Source organism: Prionailurus bengalensis, chromosome D3 (assembly GCF_016509475.1).
Source record: "Prionailurus bengalensis isolate Pbe53 chromosome D3, Fcat_Pben_1.1_paternal_pri, whole genome shotgun sequence".
In the NCBI taxonomy this organism is placed as follows: Eukaryota; Metazoa; Chordata; class Mammalia; order Carnivora; family Felidae; genus Prionailurus; species Prionailurus bengalensis.
The window spans coordinates 6,151,234-6,169,853 of NC_057356.1; the positions used below are offsets into that span (position 1 = coordinate 6,151,234).

General features: G+C 47.5%; 1 protein-coding gene across 3 annotated transcripts in view; it reads right to left on the reverse strand.

Annotated features, from left to right (window-relative positions):
- ATP6V0A2 (ATPase H+ transporting V0 subunit a2) overlaps window positions 1-18,620 on the reverse strand; it is a 44,495-nt gene that overhangs the window by 8,997 nt on the left and 16,878 nt on the right. For all 3 annotated transcript variants that reach the window (XM_043557369.1, XM_043557371.1, XM_043557370.1), the window contains exons 7-15: window positions 15,789-15,871; window positions 13,945-14,038; window positions 13,049-13,261; window positions 6,200-6,350; window positions 5,820-5,956; window positions 5,390-5,577; window positions 5,197-5,287; window positions 2,812-2,930; window positions 1,461-1,671 (exon numbers count right to left, since the gene is read on the reverse strand). In XM_043557369.1, coding sequence (XP_043413304.1) covers window positions 1,461-1,671; window positions 2,812-2,930; window positions 5,197-5,287; window positions 5,390-5,577; window positions 5,820-5,956; window positions 6,200-6,350; window positions 13,049-13,261; window positions 13,945-14,038; window positions 15,789-15,871 — 1,287 coding nt within the window. The remainder of the gene's footprint in view (window positions 1-1,460; window positions 1,672-2,811; window positions 2,931-5,196; window positions 5,288-5,389; window positions 5,578-5,819; window positions 5,957-6,199; window positions 6,351-13,048; window positions 13,262-13,944; window positions 14,039-15,788; window positions 15,872-18,620) is intronic.

Genomic DNA, 18,620 nt, shown 5'->3' on the forward strand with positions numbered 1-18,620 from the left:
CCATGTGACGCGGATTCCCAGAGCCGCGTGCACCACGTGGTACGAGCTAGTAGCAGGTATGCGTTAGCATCTCGTACCGCACCACCGACACGAGTGTGCCCCGAAATGCGGAGAAACGTGGCGGCCACGGGCAGAGTCCTATCAGAAGTCGTGAGCTGTGTGGTCAAGCAGACCGGGCTAAAATCTGGGCTCCGCCGGCAGCTGTGTGACCAGGCCTGCCCTGAGCCACCGGGATGACACCACTGACCTCGAGGGCTAGTGTGAGTTAAGAAGAATAATCACGGAGAGCACTTTTCAGGCACGCCGGAGACGTTAAATAAGGTAGTGCCCTTCAGTGATCTTCCCGGCCACGGCACCTGAGCGCCGCCGAACTCCCGTTGTGCCTTTCTCCCACAATCTACGTCATCCTACAAAAAGGTCCAACAAAATAACAACGAAATCTAATCGAAAAATCACAAACAGGAGAACCATAGGTAAGAGTTGAAGCTCAAACAGTTCAAGAAGGACACGTGTGCACAGCTCACAGCGAAGCCCACGGTTCCACAAGCTGAGCTTCCAATCGGGCTTACAGTGAACCGAGCTGTCCGTGGAAGGCGGAAAACAAAACTAAACGCTCCATTTGCAGGGTCACCAAAATTAAAAAAACAAGAACAAAACACCTACAGCTTAGGAGAACACAGGAGAGGACAGCACTGAGAAGATTTCTCCGGTATCTCACAGACACTGGGAACACGACACGCAAGGTCCACAGCAGCGTCCTTCAGCAGTGACACTGTGGCACTCGACACAGCACAGAGACCCTCATCGTAATCACAACGCAAGCTCACGTTTATTGAGCACTGGTAGGTGCCAGGTACTTCTAAGTATTTGATCAGATTAACTCTGGACTACAAATTGGGTCCTATTTTTATTCCCATTTACAGGTGAGGAAACTGAGGCACAGAGGAGTCAAGGTATGTGTTCAAAGTTCCCCGTCGAAGAAGTGACAGAGCTAGGATTGCAAGCAGGGCGGTCACCCCCGAGCCCTCACCCCGCCACCGTGGATGTGGTGGGCGTTACCCAAACATACCACTCTAGAAAAGCCAGTTTGCGAGAGGGTCAGTGTGCTGTGGGGTCCAGACGCCGGTTCTGGGATGCCCTGGCTTAGTCAGAGATTGATTTTAAAGCAACTAGAAAAATGGAGGGGGCGGGGTGGGTGGGATTTGCCAGTCCTCAGAAACCCTCCAGTCCATACATTTTCTTCCCACAGTTTTGACGGCTACTGAGTGTTTCCCAGAGCCCCCAGCACAGTGTTCAGAGCAGGGTGACGAGCTCTTGCGACAACATACAAAGAAACAGGAAAGCCCCTACACTCCTGGGAGGCCTGCGGAGAGCCCCTTCAATCATCTACTGTTTAAAACAAAAAGGCTACCATCAGGACTTCCTGTAAGCTCACGGGGGTGGAAAAGAACGTCACCTACCTGCCCTGAGTAAAGACCATTCGTTTCACTAGCCGGGAATAAAAACATGTTAATAAATTCAATCAGAATGCTGGGAGCGACTCTGGAGGTTTCTGCCGAATAAACCAGCCACTTATAGACGATCATAAATATAAGGTATCCAAAGATGCACAGCATAAAGAGAAGTTCCGGGACAGAAACCAAATAAATATTGAACTTCTTCCGGAAATGCCTAGAAAAAAAACCAAAATGGAATCGATCAAACCATGAGCAAGTTTGGACTGAGATAAAGAATGAAGAGGGGCACCTGGGTGGCTCAGTCAGTTAAGTGTCTGACTTCGGCTCAGGTCACAATCTCACAATTCACAAGTTCTAGCCCCGCATCGGGCTCTGTACTGACAGCTCGGAGCCTGGAGCCTGCTTCGGATTCTGTGTCTCCCTCTCTCTCTGCCCCTCCCCCGCTCACACTCTGTCTCTCTCTCTCTCTCACAAAAGTAAATAAACATTAAAAAAAAGACTAAAAAAAAAAAATGAAGACAAAATTGCTCTTAAATTCTTTGTGACGAGGCCTCTCCCACCAGAACATCCTTTGTCTTATAACTCATACTACTGATTCAGATATATCCACGAAGAAAACAGATGTGAGCACAGTGGAAAGGCTAGTGTTTCACTAACAGGTCCAGTTAGAGGAAGAAGATGCAACGTCTGTCTTCCTCTTGACACGCTAGGTCTAGCAAACAAACAAAAAGCTTTCCAACTTATAATGAAATAAGAGTATGACAAAAATTACTTCTGGAAACAAATCTGAATGTACATGCCGCATGCCTCCCTCCCTTGAATGGAAAACTCCATGTGGGCAAAACCTGTCTTCTGTCTTCAGCACTACTCAGTCCCTGAAGCCTAAAACAGCGCCTGGCATATCCTCTACAATCAATAAATGGCTGCTAAATAAATGAATCACTGAAACGGTCAAAACCCCGTATGATCACAACACAATCAAATGCACAGCACTCCAGTACACTGGCTGCCTTTAAAGGCAGGCCCATACAGTCCACCCTCAAGAGGCAACGTTTAAGAATACCAAACTTGGCTTATAAATACTGCTTTAAAAAAAAAAATCTGGGGGCACCTGGGTGGCTCAGTCGGTTGGGCATCCGACCTCAGCTCAGGTCATGGTCTTGCGGTTCATGGGTTCGAGCACTGCGTCGGGCTCTGTGCGAACAGCTCAAAGCCTGGAGCCTGCTTCAGGTTCTGTCTCCCTATCTGCCCCTTCCTCGCTCGTACTCTGTCTCTCTCTCCCTCTCTCTCTCCCTCTCTCTCTCTGTCAAAAATAAATAAACATTAAAAAAACTTTTAAAAAATCTGTACTTACAAGTGGTTAAATATTCCCAGAATGACTCCAAAAGTCATGTGAATAATTCCTAAAATCACAGACATTTTCATTTTGAAAGAGTTTAGGAAAGTGAGGCGATTTGTGGCCAAGTTCCAAATCTGAAGACAAAACAAAACAAGACATCTTTAACTTCCTTCAACTGTTTCAGGACACACAGGTGACACCGGACATAGGAAGGCAGCTACAGATTTAAAAGGAAAGCAACGTTCAGACTTCCTCCTTGACGCCTGTGATCTGAGAACCACTAATTTCCTGAAACCAGGACCAGACTGTTACCAACAATCCCATCTTTAATATGAAATGCAAAGGATGCCAAATGAAACCACACTGTGTTTAGGGAAGTGGCTTGTGAGGCGAGACCGAGAGGAAGAGCAGGGGAAGAGTCACACGGAGTCAGCGGGGCGGCAAGTTCCCTCTGGGGAGGGCCGGTGCGGCCAGGGGCGCATTCCAGGTCCCGGGGTCACTTACCCTGGGGGGTGGGGGTGGGGGGCCGTACAACTATGTGTGTTAGGACTTCACAGACAGGTTTTATACATCCTTGTGCGTGTGCGTTCTATAATACACTTGATCTTAGCCAAAAGGCCGAGAAGCGATGTGCGTTCTATAATAAAGTTTAACAGGAAGGGAGGGAGGAAGCGTCAGTGCAGCAAGTGGCCAAACCGTGCTGATAAGACCCAGGGCACCCAGGCTCAACCCCCCGGGGCTCCCTGACCAGCCCCTCCAGGCCCCCGCCGCTGATTACCTCTCTTCTCTCTTCTCTCTCTGAAAAATTAATTCCTATAGTCCCTCACTCGGGGGATTAGGAAAAGGGAAACAGGGCCTATTAGTTCTTTTTAAGTGAGAAGAAGTTCCAGAAAGAGGTATTTAGGCTGACTTCAGCTTGACTGCCTGGACCCACGGGAAAAAGCCCACTGCCGGCGCCCTCCTCGGGGGAAGCAGGGGCGGGAGAGGAGGAAAGCCGGCAACAACGCGACACCTCGCCAGCGACATGTAAGTCTATCTTTCATCGCTAAGCCTAAAGCAACTGGGTACAGAACAACTTTTAGGCAAAAAACAGGGGAGAATAAGAAGGTAGATTTAAAAGTTCATAAAGAAACTTGGCAGGAGACGCTAAAACTACCTCCAGCCGTTCCCGGGTCGGGAAACTGAGGAAATAAGGACTGGACAGAGGAGACCTTCGCAAGAGCTGGACCTTGCCTGCGCACATGGATCTATTTTTTAACCGTATGAGCGTGGTGCCAATTTTTAAAATTAAATCAAAGCGAAACGAGGCAGTACCGTGCCCTAGTCTCTTCCTCCCCCCACAAAACGCCCTCCTAAACTTTCTTCCTTGGAGCCTATATTCAGAAATGTTTCTCTCCTTAAAGCAAGGCCACACATTATTAGGAATCTGGCTCCAAAATGCTGTACCTTAAAGAAATTATTATGAAAGTTTTTTCAAGTTTCCAGTTATATGAAGATGCAAGGCAACAAGGCTGAATTACACAAATTACATTTAGAGGCGAGAATGAACAGACCGGTTAGGAGGGCACTGGCTTGGAAAGCTCCGATGAAGGTGCCGGACCTTTCTCTTCAGTTTTTTCATTTCTGCACACGATTACAGCTCACGCCCCCAGACCGATTTTGAGTTGGTTTCTAAGCTCCCCTTTCTAGGGTGAGATTCTCCCAGAAGACGGCCAACAGTCCAGAAAAATGGTCCTTCAGCCTGGAGGTAGCCTGCCGGGGGCCTGGGCACCGGGTGGGAGCCTGGGAGGAGCCTGGTGGCGGCCTGGCATGGGCCTGGGGGGGGCCCTGGAGGGAGCCTGGCGGGAGCCCGGTGAGGCCTGCCTGCTGAGCCCTGTGGGGCATGGGGTGGGGGCGGCAGTCCCGGTGCCCTGCAGCTGCGTCTTTCTTTTCCTTCTCCAAACACTTCCCATTTCAAACAACTACCTCAATAAGCACCCTGAGAACCTTAAGCTTCCTTTCAGCTCTAAAATCCCTATTATTTCTTTCTAGATCACAGGGTAAAAAAACAAAAATTTCCACAAAGAAAAAAGAAATTTAGGAAGCTGCCTCCACTTAAAGGCTCCTGAAATGCAATTTCTCCCTCGAGGTCAGGAACCCCGACGGCGTGCGGCCCCACCTCTCTGGACGGACTCCTCCCACTGGGCACTGACCCGGGCTCCCACACGGACAGCTCAGCTTCATCTCTAAGCCAACTTGACTGGGGATGCACATGGGCCACGGCCGCCCAGGCAGAAACCCCCCAGGGTACCTTCCCCACCGCCTGCAACCCGGGGAACCTTCTGAGGAAGCACTCGGACAATTGAAACCAGGTGCACCACAGAGGGAGCGGAGATCATGGCGAGGAACAGGTGCACTCACGGGATCGATACCAAGAGGGTAAGGGCCTTGGAACACTCCAGGAATGCTCGGGTCCAACTGCAAAACCCTGTTGTGCCTGACGACGCTGTCACTGTAACAGAAAGCAGAGTGAGCAGGCTGACCTAGCGGAGGCCGGAGGAACCTCCGAGAAGCGCTTTCCGACCTAAAACGCCGCTGGGTAACACACACTTACTTCCAGAGCCCCATCTTCTTCTGCTCCGCAGGGGTGTGGCTGGAACTGTACATGGCTGACACGCTCCACCCAGAGCCGAACAGGTTGACCGACTTTGAAAAGCAGTCGTTGTAGATGAGGCCCGTGTACACGGAGAACAGCCCCATCAGCAGGAGGATGTATCGGCCATTGAAAAACATGCGCATGATCTGTGAAAAGCAGGGCAGGTGAGCAGAGGGGGACCGCGCGAAATCGCAGGAGCGGGACCCACGTGGGCCTGGGACTTCTCAGAGGGCTGGCGTGGGGGGCGTCGCCGTCACACAGAGACCACAGGCCCGCACCCCTTACGGCTCCGTCCTACAGTGACGCTTACTGCCAAAAACTGACATTTAAGATCATCCCTGCTAATTACCCAACCAGACGTAAGGAGCTGCGGTGTTTGTAGTCTCACCTCTTGTGACTGATTTAGTCTGGGGTGGTTTTCATTTAACACCAGCAAGAGGGCAAACAAAAACATCACGAAGCCATGTCCGAAGTCTCCGAACATCACGGCGAACAGAAAGGGGAAAGTGATGATGGTGAAGAGAGCTGCGGGGAGAGCAAGACGCTTGACTCACCGGAGGCAGAAAATTCTAGTTAATTCCAACACCCGACCTTCTCCAGAATTCTCAAAAGAGAACAGACAGGTTCAAGGGAGCATTTTACACTCAGGACAACGGCACAACAGCAGCAGCAGTGAGCCTGTTTCCCCAACGCCTGTCACAGCGTCGTGGGGAGAGGCAGCGGCAGTGGCGCACGAGGCAGGAGGATGGACGAGGTCACACCGCCCACCTGGGTTCACTTCTCTGTAGCTCCCGACTCCATAGGCGTCCACAATGTTCTGAAAGCCCTCGGTGAATTTGTTGGTGCGGATTAGAGTCGGGGGGGTTTCTTTTGTTGGGATGGTGTTCATAAAGGAGGGGACTGTAGCACCGCTCTCTCTCTTTCACATGAAAAGAAAGAAAGGAAAAATCAGTACCCAAAATCCCGTTCCACGACCACGGGCTCCCTGCTACGGCGAGGCTCGGCGTGGCCACGCGGACAAGTGCCGACCACCCTCGGAGGCTCACGGGCAGAGGGGGTGACAGCAGGAGTCGGGGGGGTGGCGCTGGGGGGCTGCAGTCCTGCAGAAGAGTACGGTGGCCAGGCTGCAAGGACGGGAAAGCGGACGGAGGGGCTAGGGATGACAGGGACAGGTGGATGACGTGGTCTCAGAATCACGAACATAAAACTGAAATTTAATATTATGCCTCATAAAAACATTCAAGAGGAATCTGGAGACAACTACAGTATCTAATAAAACCAAAAAATAGACAAGAATAATCGTCAATCCCAATGAGGGCTTGATCCCGGGAACCGGGAGATCATGACCTGAGCTGAGATGAAAATTCGGACGCTTAACCGACTGAGCCGCCCAGGCGCCCCCCTTGAGTATCTTAAGCAGGTTCTGCAGAACTAATATACAAACAGACGATGTATTTACATTATATGTAACATAGAGTTCCCTTTAGTATCTCAAACGTATATTCTTATGTATGAATATAGTTATGTCTAACACAGAATTTCCTTGAATATTTAAACACGTTTCAGAAAACTAATTTCATTTAAAAGTGATCAAAAGAAGAATGCAGGTCAGACTTTTATATAAAGTTGTAGTTAAAAAAAAAAAAAAAAAACTGAGCAGAACATCCCTCTGAACAATGAAAGCATGCCAGAAAGACATACTCACAGAAGAGATGACAATTTAACTTACTATATCAAAGTGAGCAGAAACATTACAAAGATAATACCTGATATGAAAAAAAAAAAAACCCACAAAGCAGAATAAGAGTCTGAAATGAGGTGACAGAACTCAGAAAAGTATTAGAAGAAAAAGAAAAAATATACAGAAACGAGACAAAACTAGAAAAAACTCCAAGGTGAAGACACCTTCCTAGTAATAATGCTGCAAGAGAAATAGACAAAAGAATGGAAATTTTTAAAAATCAAAAAGTAAAGAAAGACAAAAAGGATTCAGGGAAAAGTGACAAACACTGAAGATAAGAAGGTTTAACTTAAACATAACAGCAGGTCCCGAAGGAGAAAACCAGAGCAAGAGAACAGAACAAATACTAAAAACTATAGTTGAGAATTTTTCTGAAACTTTTTTTAAAACTACATATTAAGAGAACACACTGTATATCTGAAAATACCAACCCGGAATAACAGAATCAACACACAGTCGAGTAAAATCATTGAAAAAAATCTTTAAGCATGTGGGCAAAAAAAAAAAGTACCAAGACTTATAAGGAAAATTCTATTAATATCAGGCTTTTTTGTTAGCAACGCCATGCCAGAACAAAATGGAATCACATGTTTAAGACACCCATGGAAAACAACAACAAAAATTTTAAAACACGAGCCCAGGATTTTATTTCCAAACAACAAACTTCCGATTATAAAGGCAGGAGGCATACACTACTACGAACACGGGAGAACTCAGGGAGCACTGTTCCCACGAGCCCCTGCTCAGGACTCGGAGAACACACTTCAGACAGCCAGAGCGGCTACAGCACCCAGAGACAATGGAAGCACCAGAACTGCTGATGTCCCCAGCAAACTCCCTCCCAGTGGCAGCAAAAGGCATGGTCTAGACATCAACCCACAGGTACATGTGATGCAGGGTGACTGGCTGGTTTTCAGCAACGAGGAAATGTGGTCATTGGCTGGTCATGTCGACGCAAGCCAGCCCTCTTCCAAAAAAAAAAGTAAAAGTCCATTTGTGCCGTCAAAGAATTATGTGACGAAACGGGACTAACCAAAAAAACCTCATATGAAAACTTGCTTCCTTAGCTGTCACTTGAAACATGTAAACCTACTATTTCTAATGAAGAACTGGGTTTTGATGCAGGAAAAAAAAAACTCACAGGAACATGGCAGACTGACACCATGGCCCGGGAGTCAGGCGCTGGAGCCTACTCTTCAAAGTTCAGAAGCCATACAAGCGAATTGATAAGTTCAACTATATTTAACAAAAAACTACTGCATGACCAAAGCAAGCCAACAAACAGAAACATCAGAAGACGAGTGGCAAATTGAGGACAGTATTTTTTCTCATGTCACAAAGAGCCAACAGAAGTTAGTAAGAAAAAAACCAACAAACCAGTAGAAAATGGGCAAAGCAAAAAATAATAATAATTTTAAAAAGGGGGGGGGGCGCTTGGGTGGCTTAGTCCGTTGGGCGTCTGACTTTGGCTGAGGTCATGATCTCGCGGTCTGTGAGTTCGAGCCCCATGTCAGGCTCTGTGCTGACAGCTCAGAGCCTGGAGCCTGTTTCAGATTCTGTGTCTCCCTCTCTCTCTGACCCTCCCCCATTTATGCCCTGTCTCTGTCTCAAAAATAAATAAACGTTAAAAAAAAATAAAAAGAAAATGGGCAAAGCAGAAAAACACAGAGCTCATTAAAAAAGGAAAATTCAAATGGCTCTTAAAGATTTTCTTTTAATTTTAATTTTTTTAAATGTACATCCAAATTAGTTAGCATATAGTGCAACAATGATTTCAGTAGATTCCTTAGTGCCCCTTCCCCATTTAGCCCATCCCCCCTCCCACAACCCCTCCAGTAACCCTCAGTTTGTTCTCCATATTTATGAGTCTCTTCTGTTTTGTCCCCCTCCCTGTTTTTATATTATTTTCGTTTCTCTTCCCTTATATTCATCTGTTTTGTCTCTTAAAAGTCCTCATATGAATGAAGTCATACGGTTTTTATCTTTCTCTGACTCATTTCACTTAGCATAATACCCTCCAGTTCCATCCACGTAGTTGCAAATGGCAAGATTTCATTCTTTTTGATTGCTGAGTAATACTCCATTGTGTGTGTGTGTGTGTGTGTGTGTGTGTGTGTGTGTGTGTGTGTGTCTGTGTGTGTGTGTGTGTGTATACCACATCTTCTTTATCCATTCATCCATCAATGGACATTGGGGCTCTTTCCCTACTTTGGCTATTGTCGATAGCGCTGCTATAAACATTGGGGTGCGTGTGCCCCTTCGAAACAGTACACCTGTATCCCTTGGATAAATGCCTAGAAGTGCAATTGCTGGGTCCTAGGGTAGTTCTATTTTTATTTTTTTGAGGAACCTCCATACTGTTTTCCAGAGTGGCTGCACCAGCTTGCATTCCCACCAACGACGCAAAAGAGATCCTCTTTCTCCGCATCCGCGCCAACATCTGTTGTTGCCTGAGTTGTTAATGTTAGCCATTCTGGCAGGTGTGAGGTGGTATCTCATTGTGGTTTTGATTTGTATTTCCCAGCTGATGAGTGACGTTGAGCATTTTTTCATGTGTCGGTTGGCCATCTGGATGTCTTCTTTGGAGAAGTGTCTATTCATGTCTTTTGCCCAGTTCTTCACTGGATTATTTGTTTTTTGGGTATGGAGTTTGATAAATTCTTTATAGATTTTGGATACTAACCCTTTATCTGATATGTCATTTGCAAATATCTTCTCCCATCCTGTCGGTTGCCTTTTAGTTTTGCTGACTGTTTCCTTTGCTGTGCAGAAGCTTTTTATTTTGATGAGGTCCCAGTAGTTCATTTTTGCTTTTGTTTCCCTTGCCTCCGGAGACGTGTTGAGTAAGAAGTTGCTGCGGCCAAGATCAAAAAGGTTTTTGCCTGCTTTCTCCTCGAGGATTTTGATGGCTTCCTGTCTTACATTTAGGTCTTTCATCCATTTTGAGTTTATTTTTGTGTCTGGTGTAAGAAAGTGGTCCAGGTTCATTCTTCTGCATGTCGCTGTCCAGTTTTCCCCAGCACCACTTGCCGAAGAGACTGTCTTTATTCCATTGGGTATTCTTTGTCAAAGATGAGTAGCTTTGTCAAAGATTTGCTTTGTCAAAGATTAGTTGGCCATACGTTTGTGGGTCCATTTCTGGGTTCTCTATTCTGTTCCATTGATCTGAGTGTCTGTTCTTGTGCCAGTACCACGCTGTCTTGATGATGACAGCTTTGTAGTAGAGCTTGAAGTCTGGGATTGTGATGCCTCCTGCTTTGGTTTTCTTTTTCAAGATCATTTTGGCTATGCGGGGTCTTTTCTGATTCCATACAAATTTTAGAATTATTTGTTCTAGCTCTGTGAAGAATACTGGTGTTACTTTGATAGGGATTGCATTGAATATGTAGATTGCTTTGGGTAGTATCGACATTTTAGCAATATTTGTTCTTCCTATCCGGGAGCATGGAATATTTTCCCTTTTTTGTGTGTGTCTTCTTCAATTTCTTTCATAAGCTTTCTGTAGTTTTCAGTGTACAGATTTTTCACCTCTTCGGTTAGATTTATTCCTAAGTATTTTATGGCTTTTTGTGCAACTGTAAATGGGATCGATTCCTTGATTTCTCTTTCTGTCGTTTCATTGTTGGTGTTTAGGAATGCAACAATTTCTGTGCGTTGATTTTATATCCTGCAACTTTGCTGAATTCATGAATCAACTCTAGCAGTTTTTTGTGGAATCTTTTGGGTTTTCCATATAGAGTATCATGTCATCTGCAAAGAGTGAAAGTTTGACCTCCTGGACAATCTGGATGCCTTTTACTTCTTTGTGTTGTCTGATTGCAGAGGCTAAGACTTCCAATACTATGTTGAATAACAGTGGCGAGAGTGGACATCCCTGGCTCCTTCCTGACCTTAGGGGAAAGCTCTCAGTTTTTCCCCATTGAGGAGGATATTAGCATTGGGTCGTTCATATATGGCTTTTATGATCTCGAGGTATGCTCCTTCTATCCCTACTTTCTTGAGGGTTTTTTATCAAGAAATGATGCTATATTTTGTCAAATGCTTTCTCTGCATCTATTGAGAGGATCATTATGGTTCTTGTCCTTTCTTTTAGTGATGTATTGAATCACATTAATTGTTTTGCGGAAATTTAACCAGCCCCGAATCCCAGGCATAAATCCCGCTTGGTCGTGGCAAATGATTTTTTTAATGTATTGTTGGATCCGGTTGGCTATTATCTTGTTGAGGATTTCTGCATCCATGTTCATCAGGAAAATTGGTCTATAGTTCTCCTTTTTAGTGGGGTCTCTGTCTGGCTTTGGAATCAAGGTAATGCTGGCTTCATAGAAAGAGTTTGGAAGTTTTCCTTCCATTTCTATTTTTTGGAACAGTTTCAAGAGAATAGGTGTTAACGCTTGCTTAAATGTTTGGTAGAATTCCCCTGGAAAGCCTTCTGGCCCTGGACTCATTTTTTGGCAGATTTTTGATTACTGATTTGATTTCTTTACTGGTTATGGGTCTGTTCAAAGTTTCTGTTTCTTCCTGTTTCAGTTTTGGTAGTGTATGTTTCCAGGAATTTGTCCGTTTCTTCCAGATTACCCATTTTATTGGCATATAATTGCTCATAATATTCTTTTATTATTGTTTTTATTTCTGTTGTGTTGGTTGTGATCTCTCCTCTTTCATTCTTGATTTTATTTATTTGGATCCTTTCCTTTTTCTTTTTGATCAAACTGGCTAGTGGTCTATCAATTTTGTTAATTCTTTCAAAGAACAAGCTTCTGGTTTCATTGATCTGTTCTACTGTTTTTTTTTTTTGGTTTCAATAGCATTAATTTCTGCTCTAATCTTTATTATTTCCTGTCTTCTGCTGGTTTGGGGTTTTATTTGCTGTTCTTCTTCCAGCTCCTTAAGGCGTAAGGTTAGGTTGTGTATCTGAGATCTTTCTTCCTTCTTTAGGAAGGCCTGGATTGCTATATACTTTCCTCTTATGACCGCCTTTGCCGCGTCCCAGAGGTTTTGGGTTGTGGCAATTTTTTTTTAATGTTCATTTGTTTTTAAGAGAGAGACAGAGCACAAGCAGAGGAGAGGCAGAGAGGGAGACACAGAATCCGAAGCAGGCTCCAGGCTCTGAGCTGTCAGCACAGAGCCCGAAGCGGGGCTTGAACTCACAGACTATGAGGTCCTGACCTGAGCCGAAGTCGGACGCCTAACTGACCGAGCCACCCAGGAGCCCCTGATAAAAAACTTTAAACCTCATTCAAAGTAAGAGAAACGCAGTAGCTGATACCATCCATCAAAACTGACCCAGCAATTCCATATCTGGGCCTCTCCTCTGACAGATCTGTATGTGTGAACCGCCACGGCCAAGTGGCGGTTGCCACGGTGGTACTGGTCACATCAGGCACCACACCGCCTAAATGAGTAGGCAGCCAGGTCCCCAGGCCATGGCACATCCGTAGAGCAAAGTATTAAATAGTATAAAAAGTAGGGAAGTTCTACTAAGTGAAAAGAACAGAATGAATAACCATCAACCTTCCGTGAAAGCAAGAAGATATCCATTCGTACGTGTTTACCCTTCAGTTAAGAAACCCAAAGACCCAGCAGAAAACAGCCCTTGTCTCTGAGGTGACAGGGTAGGAGGAAGCCACTTCACTGCGTCTCTTCTGTTATATGTATGTTTTACTTCTCTAACCACACGACCAGAAGAGCCACTGAAAGCCGCGTGCGCATGCGCACGCCCTCGGATGACACGCTCTCCGGGGCATCGGTCCAGGACAGGAGTCAGCACAGCCCTCTCCCCGCTCCCAGACACTCCCACGCTCCTTGGCGTCTCCCGGGTTCTCAGGCGTCCCCAGAGCAGCCCCGGTCCCTCCGTCTGGTCCCGGCCACCTTACCGACCCCTCCTCGAGCGCCCGGCGCAGCTCGTGCAGATCGGCCTCAGGACACCAGACTTCGGCGATGAGGCACTTGTTGGTCACGTCGAAGCTGCACATGTTCAGCATGTGGTAAATGGCTTTCATCTTCTTCACCTGGATGACGTGGCTGTAGACGGATTCGGCGGCTTTACACAGCACTTGCCTTAAATAATCCTCGGTTTTGTGGAGCACCTGCGTGGGAACAAACACAGGCTTTCCCAGCTTTTGTCCCCGGCACCGGCCCCTCCTGGGCTCATTCCGTGTCTTCCCGGCTGCCAGGACCACCAGGCGGCGGGCGGAAAGCAGCCCAGCCGATCGGATGCTCTCTCGGGAGCTGCCCCTCCAGGACACAGCCCCCAGGGCACAGGAGGTGGCTGGGTATTACCATCTGGGTGCCGGCACGGCGGCCTGGCTGGGCCCACGGAGCTCCCATCCTTCCCATTCATTCCCAGTCTCGGCTCAGTGCCCGGTCAGCCCCGAGAGCCACCAACTCCACCGTGTCACATTCGGGCCTGAAACCCCCTTTTGCTTAGGTGGGTGGGAGCCCACTTCTTGCCGCCCAGAGCCCTCGCTGATACAAGGAGGAACGGTCACTGAAGTAGTGAAGGCAAAAAAATGACAGCCACCACTTGAAACGGGTCACCTGTCTCCTGCGATGACCAGAGGATCTTCTCTAAAGTCCCACCATCGCCGCCTAGATTTCTCACAGGTGGCTAAAATAAAACTTCCACGAAGAGGAGCGAGGGGAGTCACTTTCCAATCTCCCAAGAACATCCTGATTTGTCCACAACCAAAAGTTTCCACATTGAAAAACAAGGTAAATGGACCTGTAAATGTTTTACACACCTCAGGTAAGGAGGCAACGGTTTACTCACAGTGTAGAGATCCTGAATCCGGGTATTGAGCCCCTCCTGAATCTCCTTCCGCTCCTCAGCTGTATTCGGGTAGGGGTAAACGTGGCAGTGGTAACTACAAGACAGAATGCAACAGTCTCACGCCCGTCAGGACCAGGAGAGGCGACAGCAAACACTAGAACCGAATTCAGTGCACCACGTGGGCACATCTCCCCCCAGAAAGGAACAAAAGCAGCCTTCTGGGAGAAAAAGGTCAGACACGGGCACCTGCCCGCGCTGAGGCCTTGTACACGGAGACATCCGACAAATGTCTACGGGCTTCAACACATTTAGCACGCTCTCTCTTGGTTCCGTGTTCCCTCCCTGCCCCGATCGTTCCCGGAGCTTGCTCCCCATTCCAACTTTCTGAAATCCACCCCAATCCTTGGGCTGGGAATTCATTAAACAGGTTTGAACACACAACGGTCATTACTTTTAAAAGAAAGAGAAAATAAAGGGAGGGGGAGGAAAAAAAAAAAAGCTCCGGTGTCCTAGCAACTGCTTTGGACACGTGGTGGGTGCAGGGAGCCCCTCCCTCGCCTCCCAGGGCCCGTCTTCTTGGGGGGCTGCGTGGCACCCGAAACACACGAGGTGTGCCTCCCTACTGCACTCTCCCTTCTGCCTTGACACCTTTCTGCCACACTTAACATTGTAAGTTCTGACTGTTAAAATTAAATACTCACTCTAGCCTTATCCTAAGCAACACTGTGTGTGAAATCATGGGCTTGTGTGCTGGTGACAGTTTTTCTAATGTACACTGAATAAACATCTATGAAATTAACAACAGGTCTGTCCATGTAACACTTAAAATTACTTTCCGTATCACCGGTGACAGAGTATCCGACTCTGGGAAACACTTTATAAAGGAAATACCAAGCCCCAGCCTCACCCCCACGGGAAATAAGCCATCTAAAAACAAAGGGCATTCTTTTGACTTTTTTGTTTGGCTTTTCCTATTTTTCCACTGTTGATGAGAACAAGTCACAGAGAGATTTCCGTTGTGACACTCCTTAGCGCGTGGCGGCGGCCGACGCTGCACGGGAGCGTCTTGCCTGTGTGGCCTCAGTCCCGAAGCCCAGGGAGGGAGGAAAGTGCCGCTCCCTCTTACAGGGAGGGAGCCCGGACGTGGTGACTTACCCAGCCCGCCCTGGGCGTGGGCGGTGAAGCCACTCAGTCCTCACCACTCACCGGGCCTCCTCCCCCACAGTGCAGAGAAACCTGTCAAACACCGAGCAAAAGAGGAACCGTACGCTCAGTGATGACACACGGGCCTCTGCGGAGCTCAAAGCCACAGGAAGGCACAAAATACTAAAACGTGACTCCTTCTCGGATTATCCTTAAGCCCTGATTCCCAAAGAGAAAATAAAATCTAAGAATGTTATTAAACATGATCTCTACTTCTCAATTATTTTAAGCGTAACGCTGACAAGAGGTGACGAATTGAATGTTTAAAAACATAGTATCACAGGGGCACTTGGGTGGCTCCATCAGTTGAGTGTCTTGACTCCTGATTTCGGCTCAGCTCATGGATCTCACAGTTTGTGAGATCAAGCCCACGTCGGGCTCTGTGCGGACAGCATGGAGGCTGCTTGGGATTCTCTCCTCTCCTCCCCCTCCTCCTGCTCATGAGCACGTGCTCTCTCTCTCAAAATAAATAAATAAACTTAAAAAAAGACAAACATGGTATTACAGCAAAGATACGTAACAGAACGCAACAGGCTTTGCACTCACCGCAGTTCCCTTCAAACACGGAGGGGTTTTTTAAGGAAAACTAGAGACTACTGAATACAAAGAAACACATCAAATGAAATGTTTCATGTTCTTACCAATCACATATCTTCTTAACCTTGTGGCCAATCTGCTCTCCCCAAAAGGATATTAAAAACACATACCACTTTATGACTTCTCCCTAAAAGAATAAACCGGGATCATTGTTACTCCTGTGCCCAGATCTCTGAAAACCCTGGCAGCAAAAACTCTGTTAAAAAGTGCATTGGTTCATTCCTGTAGCAGAAGCAGCCATCCTGGCCTCTGCAGACTCCGTCACTACACTTCACCCAAACCGGCCACGCTGTACTCATGACCCTGAGAGCAGTACCGGCCATGGCTTTGGCCATTTATAGACACCGCAGAGCAGCCCGAAGTTGGAGCCACTCGACGTGCGTACTCCAGCTGAGGTCAAACAGGGCGGCTCTCTGCCTTCTTGTTCCCTCTCATCCTGTACCCAAGGGTCTTTTTCATGGTTTGGTTAGGATCATGTCTTTCAGATCTGTGCTCTTTGTTGCAGGTTTCACTATCTAAAATGGTCCTCGGGCAGAATGCTGACGTGCTAGCTAGCGTCCCTGAGCCCAAGAAGGCAGTGAAGACAGAGAAAATGCGTGGGTTAGATAAGGTTCCTTCAGGCGTAACTCATAGTGCTGCTGAGTTCAGCGTTCAATGAATCAATAATACACACTAAATAGAAACACACATAAAACAAGGTTATTATTGGCTGGTGGACAAAATGTGACCAGAGGCTCACAGAAACCTAAGGCTGCATTTCTGCTAGGACGGTGGTTCAGTGTTATTCATTCATGTGTTCGTGGAGACCCTACAGAGCTACCATAAATACTGAGAATTGACTATATTTACAAATATTCTAGACATAAAACTGGATAGGTTTTTGGCCTATTTCCCAGGCACTGTTCTAGGTGCTAGGAATATAGAACTGAACAAAAGAGACAAAAATCCCTGATCTGGGAGGGCTGGGGAGCTCGTAGTCAAGTTGGCAGCGAGGGACACAAAGAAAAACACAGCATACCAAATGGTCGTTAAGTGCTGTAAAGAAAACAGAGCTGGAAGAGGAGAAAGGGAGGGGAGGCTGGAGTGGTGATTTTAAATAGGGTGACCAGGGAAGCCTCCCTGAGAAGAGCATTGGAGCTTAACGGCGTGAAGGAAGGGAGGGAGCCATGCGGCCACTGAGGGAAGGACCTCCCGAGGCCCAGAAGAGCTCACGGAGAAGCAGGAGCAGGGAAGGCAAGAAGGCCATACACGGAAGGGGCGTGGACAGGTCAGACATGCGACGAGGCCACAAGAGGTGACACTGCAAGGCTCTGGGTGTTTTGCCAAGTGAGACAGGAAGCCACTGGAAGGTTTTAAGTAGAGGAGTGACATGATCTTACGGGGATTGTTCTGGATGCTGGGAGGAGGGAGCACAGCAGGGCAGTGGCCGGGGCAGGAGCTCAGGACAGAGGCTCCTGCGGAATGGATGTACCTGAGGTGCGGAGCAGGGTAGAGGTGACGAGAAAGGCCAGAGTCTCTTCCTATTCAAAAGACATGGCCAATCACTCCGCTACAGGATTAATCATGAGGTGTGAGGAAAAAGAGAAGAGTCAGGACGACCCCCAAGGCTCTGGGCCTGAGCAGTCGGAAGGGCTGAGTAGCCCCTACCGAGATGGGCATGCCTGGCAGGGCAGGTAGGAGAGGAAAGATCGGGAGGTCCAGTTTTAGGCACCCAGTGGAAATGTCTTTCAGATTTTTAAAAGAGACACAGAGTAGCCAGTTATACAGAAAAGTCTGTTTTTGAGAAGAGAGGTCCAAGTTCTAGATAAACATTTGGGAGGCAGTATTTAAAGCTGTGAAATTATACAGGATCCCTAGGGGCAGAGAGAGGAGAGAAGCAGTCTAAGAATCGAGCCCTGGGCCACAGGAGGCAGGGGAACAGGCTGGGGAGCCTCAGAGAAGCCCAGGCAGGTGGGTCCCAAGGCAAGGACAAAGGGTGGCCAGGGGGTTGCAGGAGATGGTTAATGTGGTTAGGAGACCGGTTACACTGAATAAATAAGTAAACTGAGCAATTCATGAAATACGTTGAGGATAAGGGGAGCCAGATTTCTCACTTGTCAGAAAAGAGCTAGAAAAAGGTTAAGTCTAGAAAGAACTGATCAGAATTTTAAGTTATAGTTGGAACACATAGCTTTATAAAATACAAGCACAGGGAGCCACAGAGGTGGTTACAGCTGTGCGTGTGGACATGTGCGGGTGTGCGTGCGTGTGCGTGTGCGCACGCACACATGCTACCGCTGGAAGGGCCCAGAAACAATGACACTCCCGTACGCGGTGAGCACTCGAGCACCCAGACCTTTGCAAACACCGTCCACTAAAAGGAACCAGGGGTCCTTGGAGAAATGGCTGGGTCCAGGCCAGGCACCGAAAGCCCAAGATGAAGCTGGAATGTGTTGTGCTGCTAGAAAGTAAGGGAATGCTCAGTGAACGCTACCCACAGGCCAAACGACACAGGAACATGTGTGAAGGGACCTTCTGTAGCTGAATCAGGGACAATTTGGGCATCCAAATAAACACCGAGTGTGACAGATTACAAGTCATTAAATACAATGGGAAGCCATGAGTCCATGGATGCGAGAGGGGGGAAGCGTTACCTTCCGTGGAATCGCTAATAAGTACAGAAGGAATGATGGAAATCGAGAACCCACATGGTTACCACGTGGCAACCATGACGGAGGTGGCAGATTCGAGGGCCATCAATGGACGCTACAGGTGGCGGGCAGGCTGGTGATCGGGACACTAGCACCACTTGGAATACCTCCCGCCAAACTACTAATCAATCACAAAAGGCAACACGATGCCATGAAAGCGGAGGAACCCGGCAGACGGCCACGTGA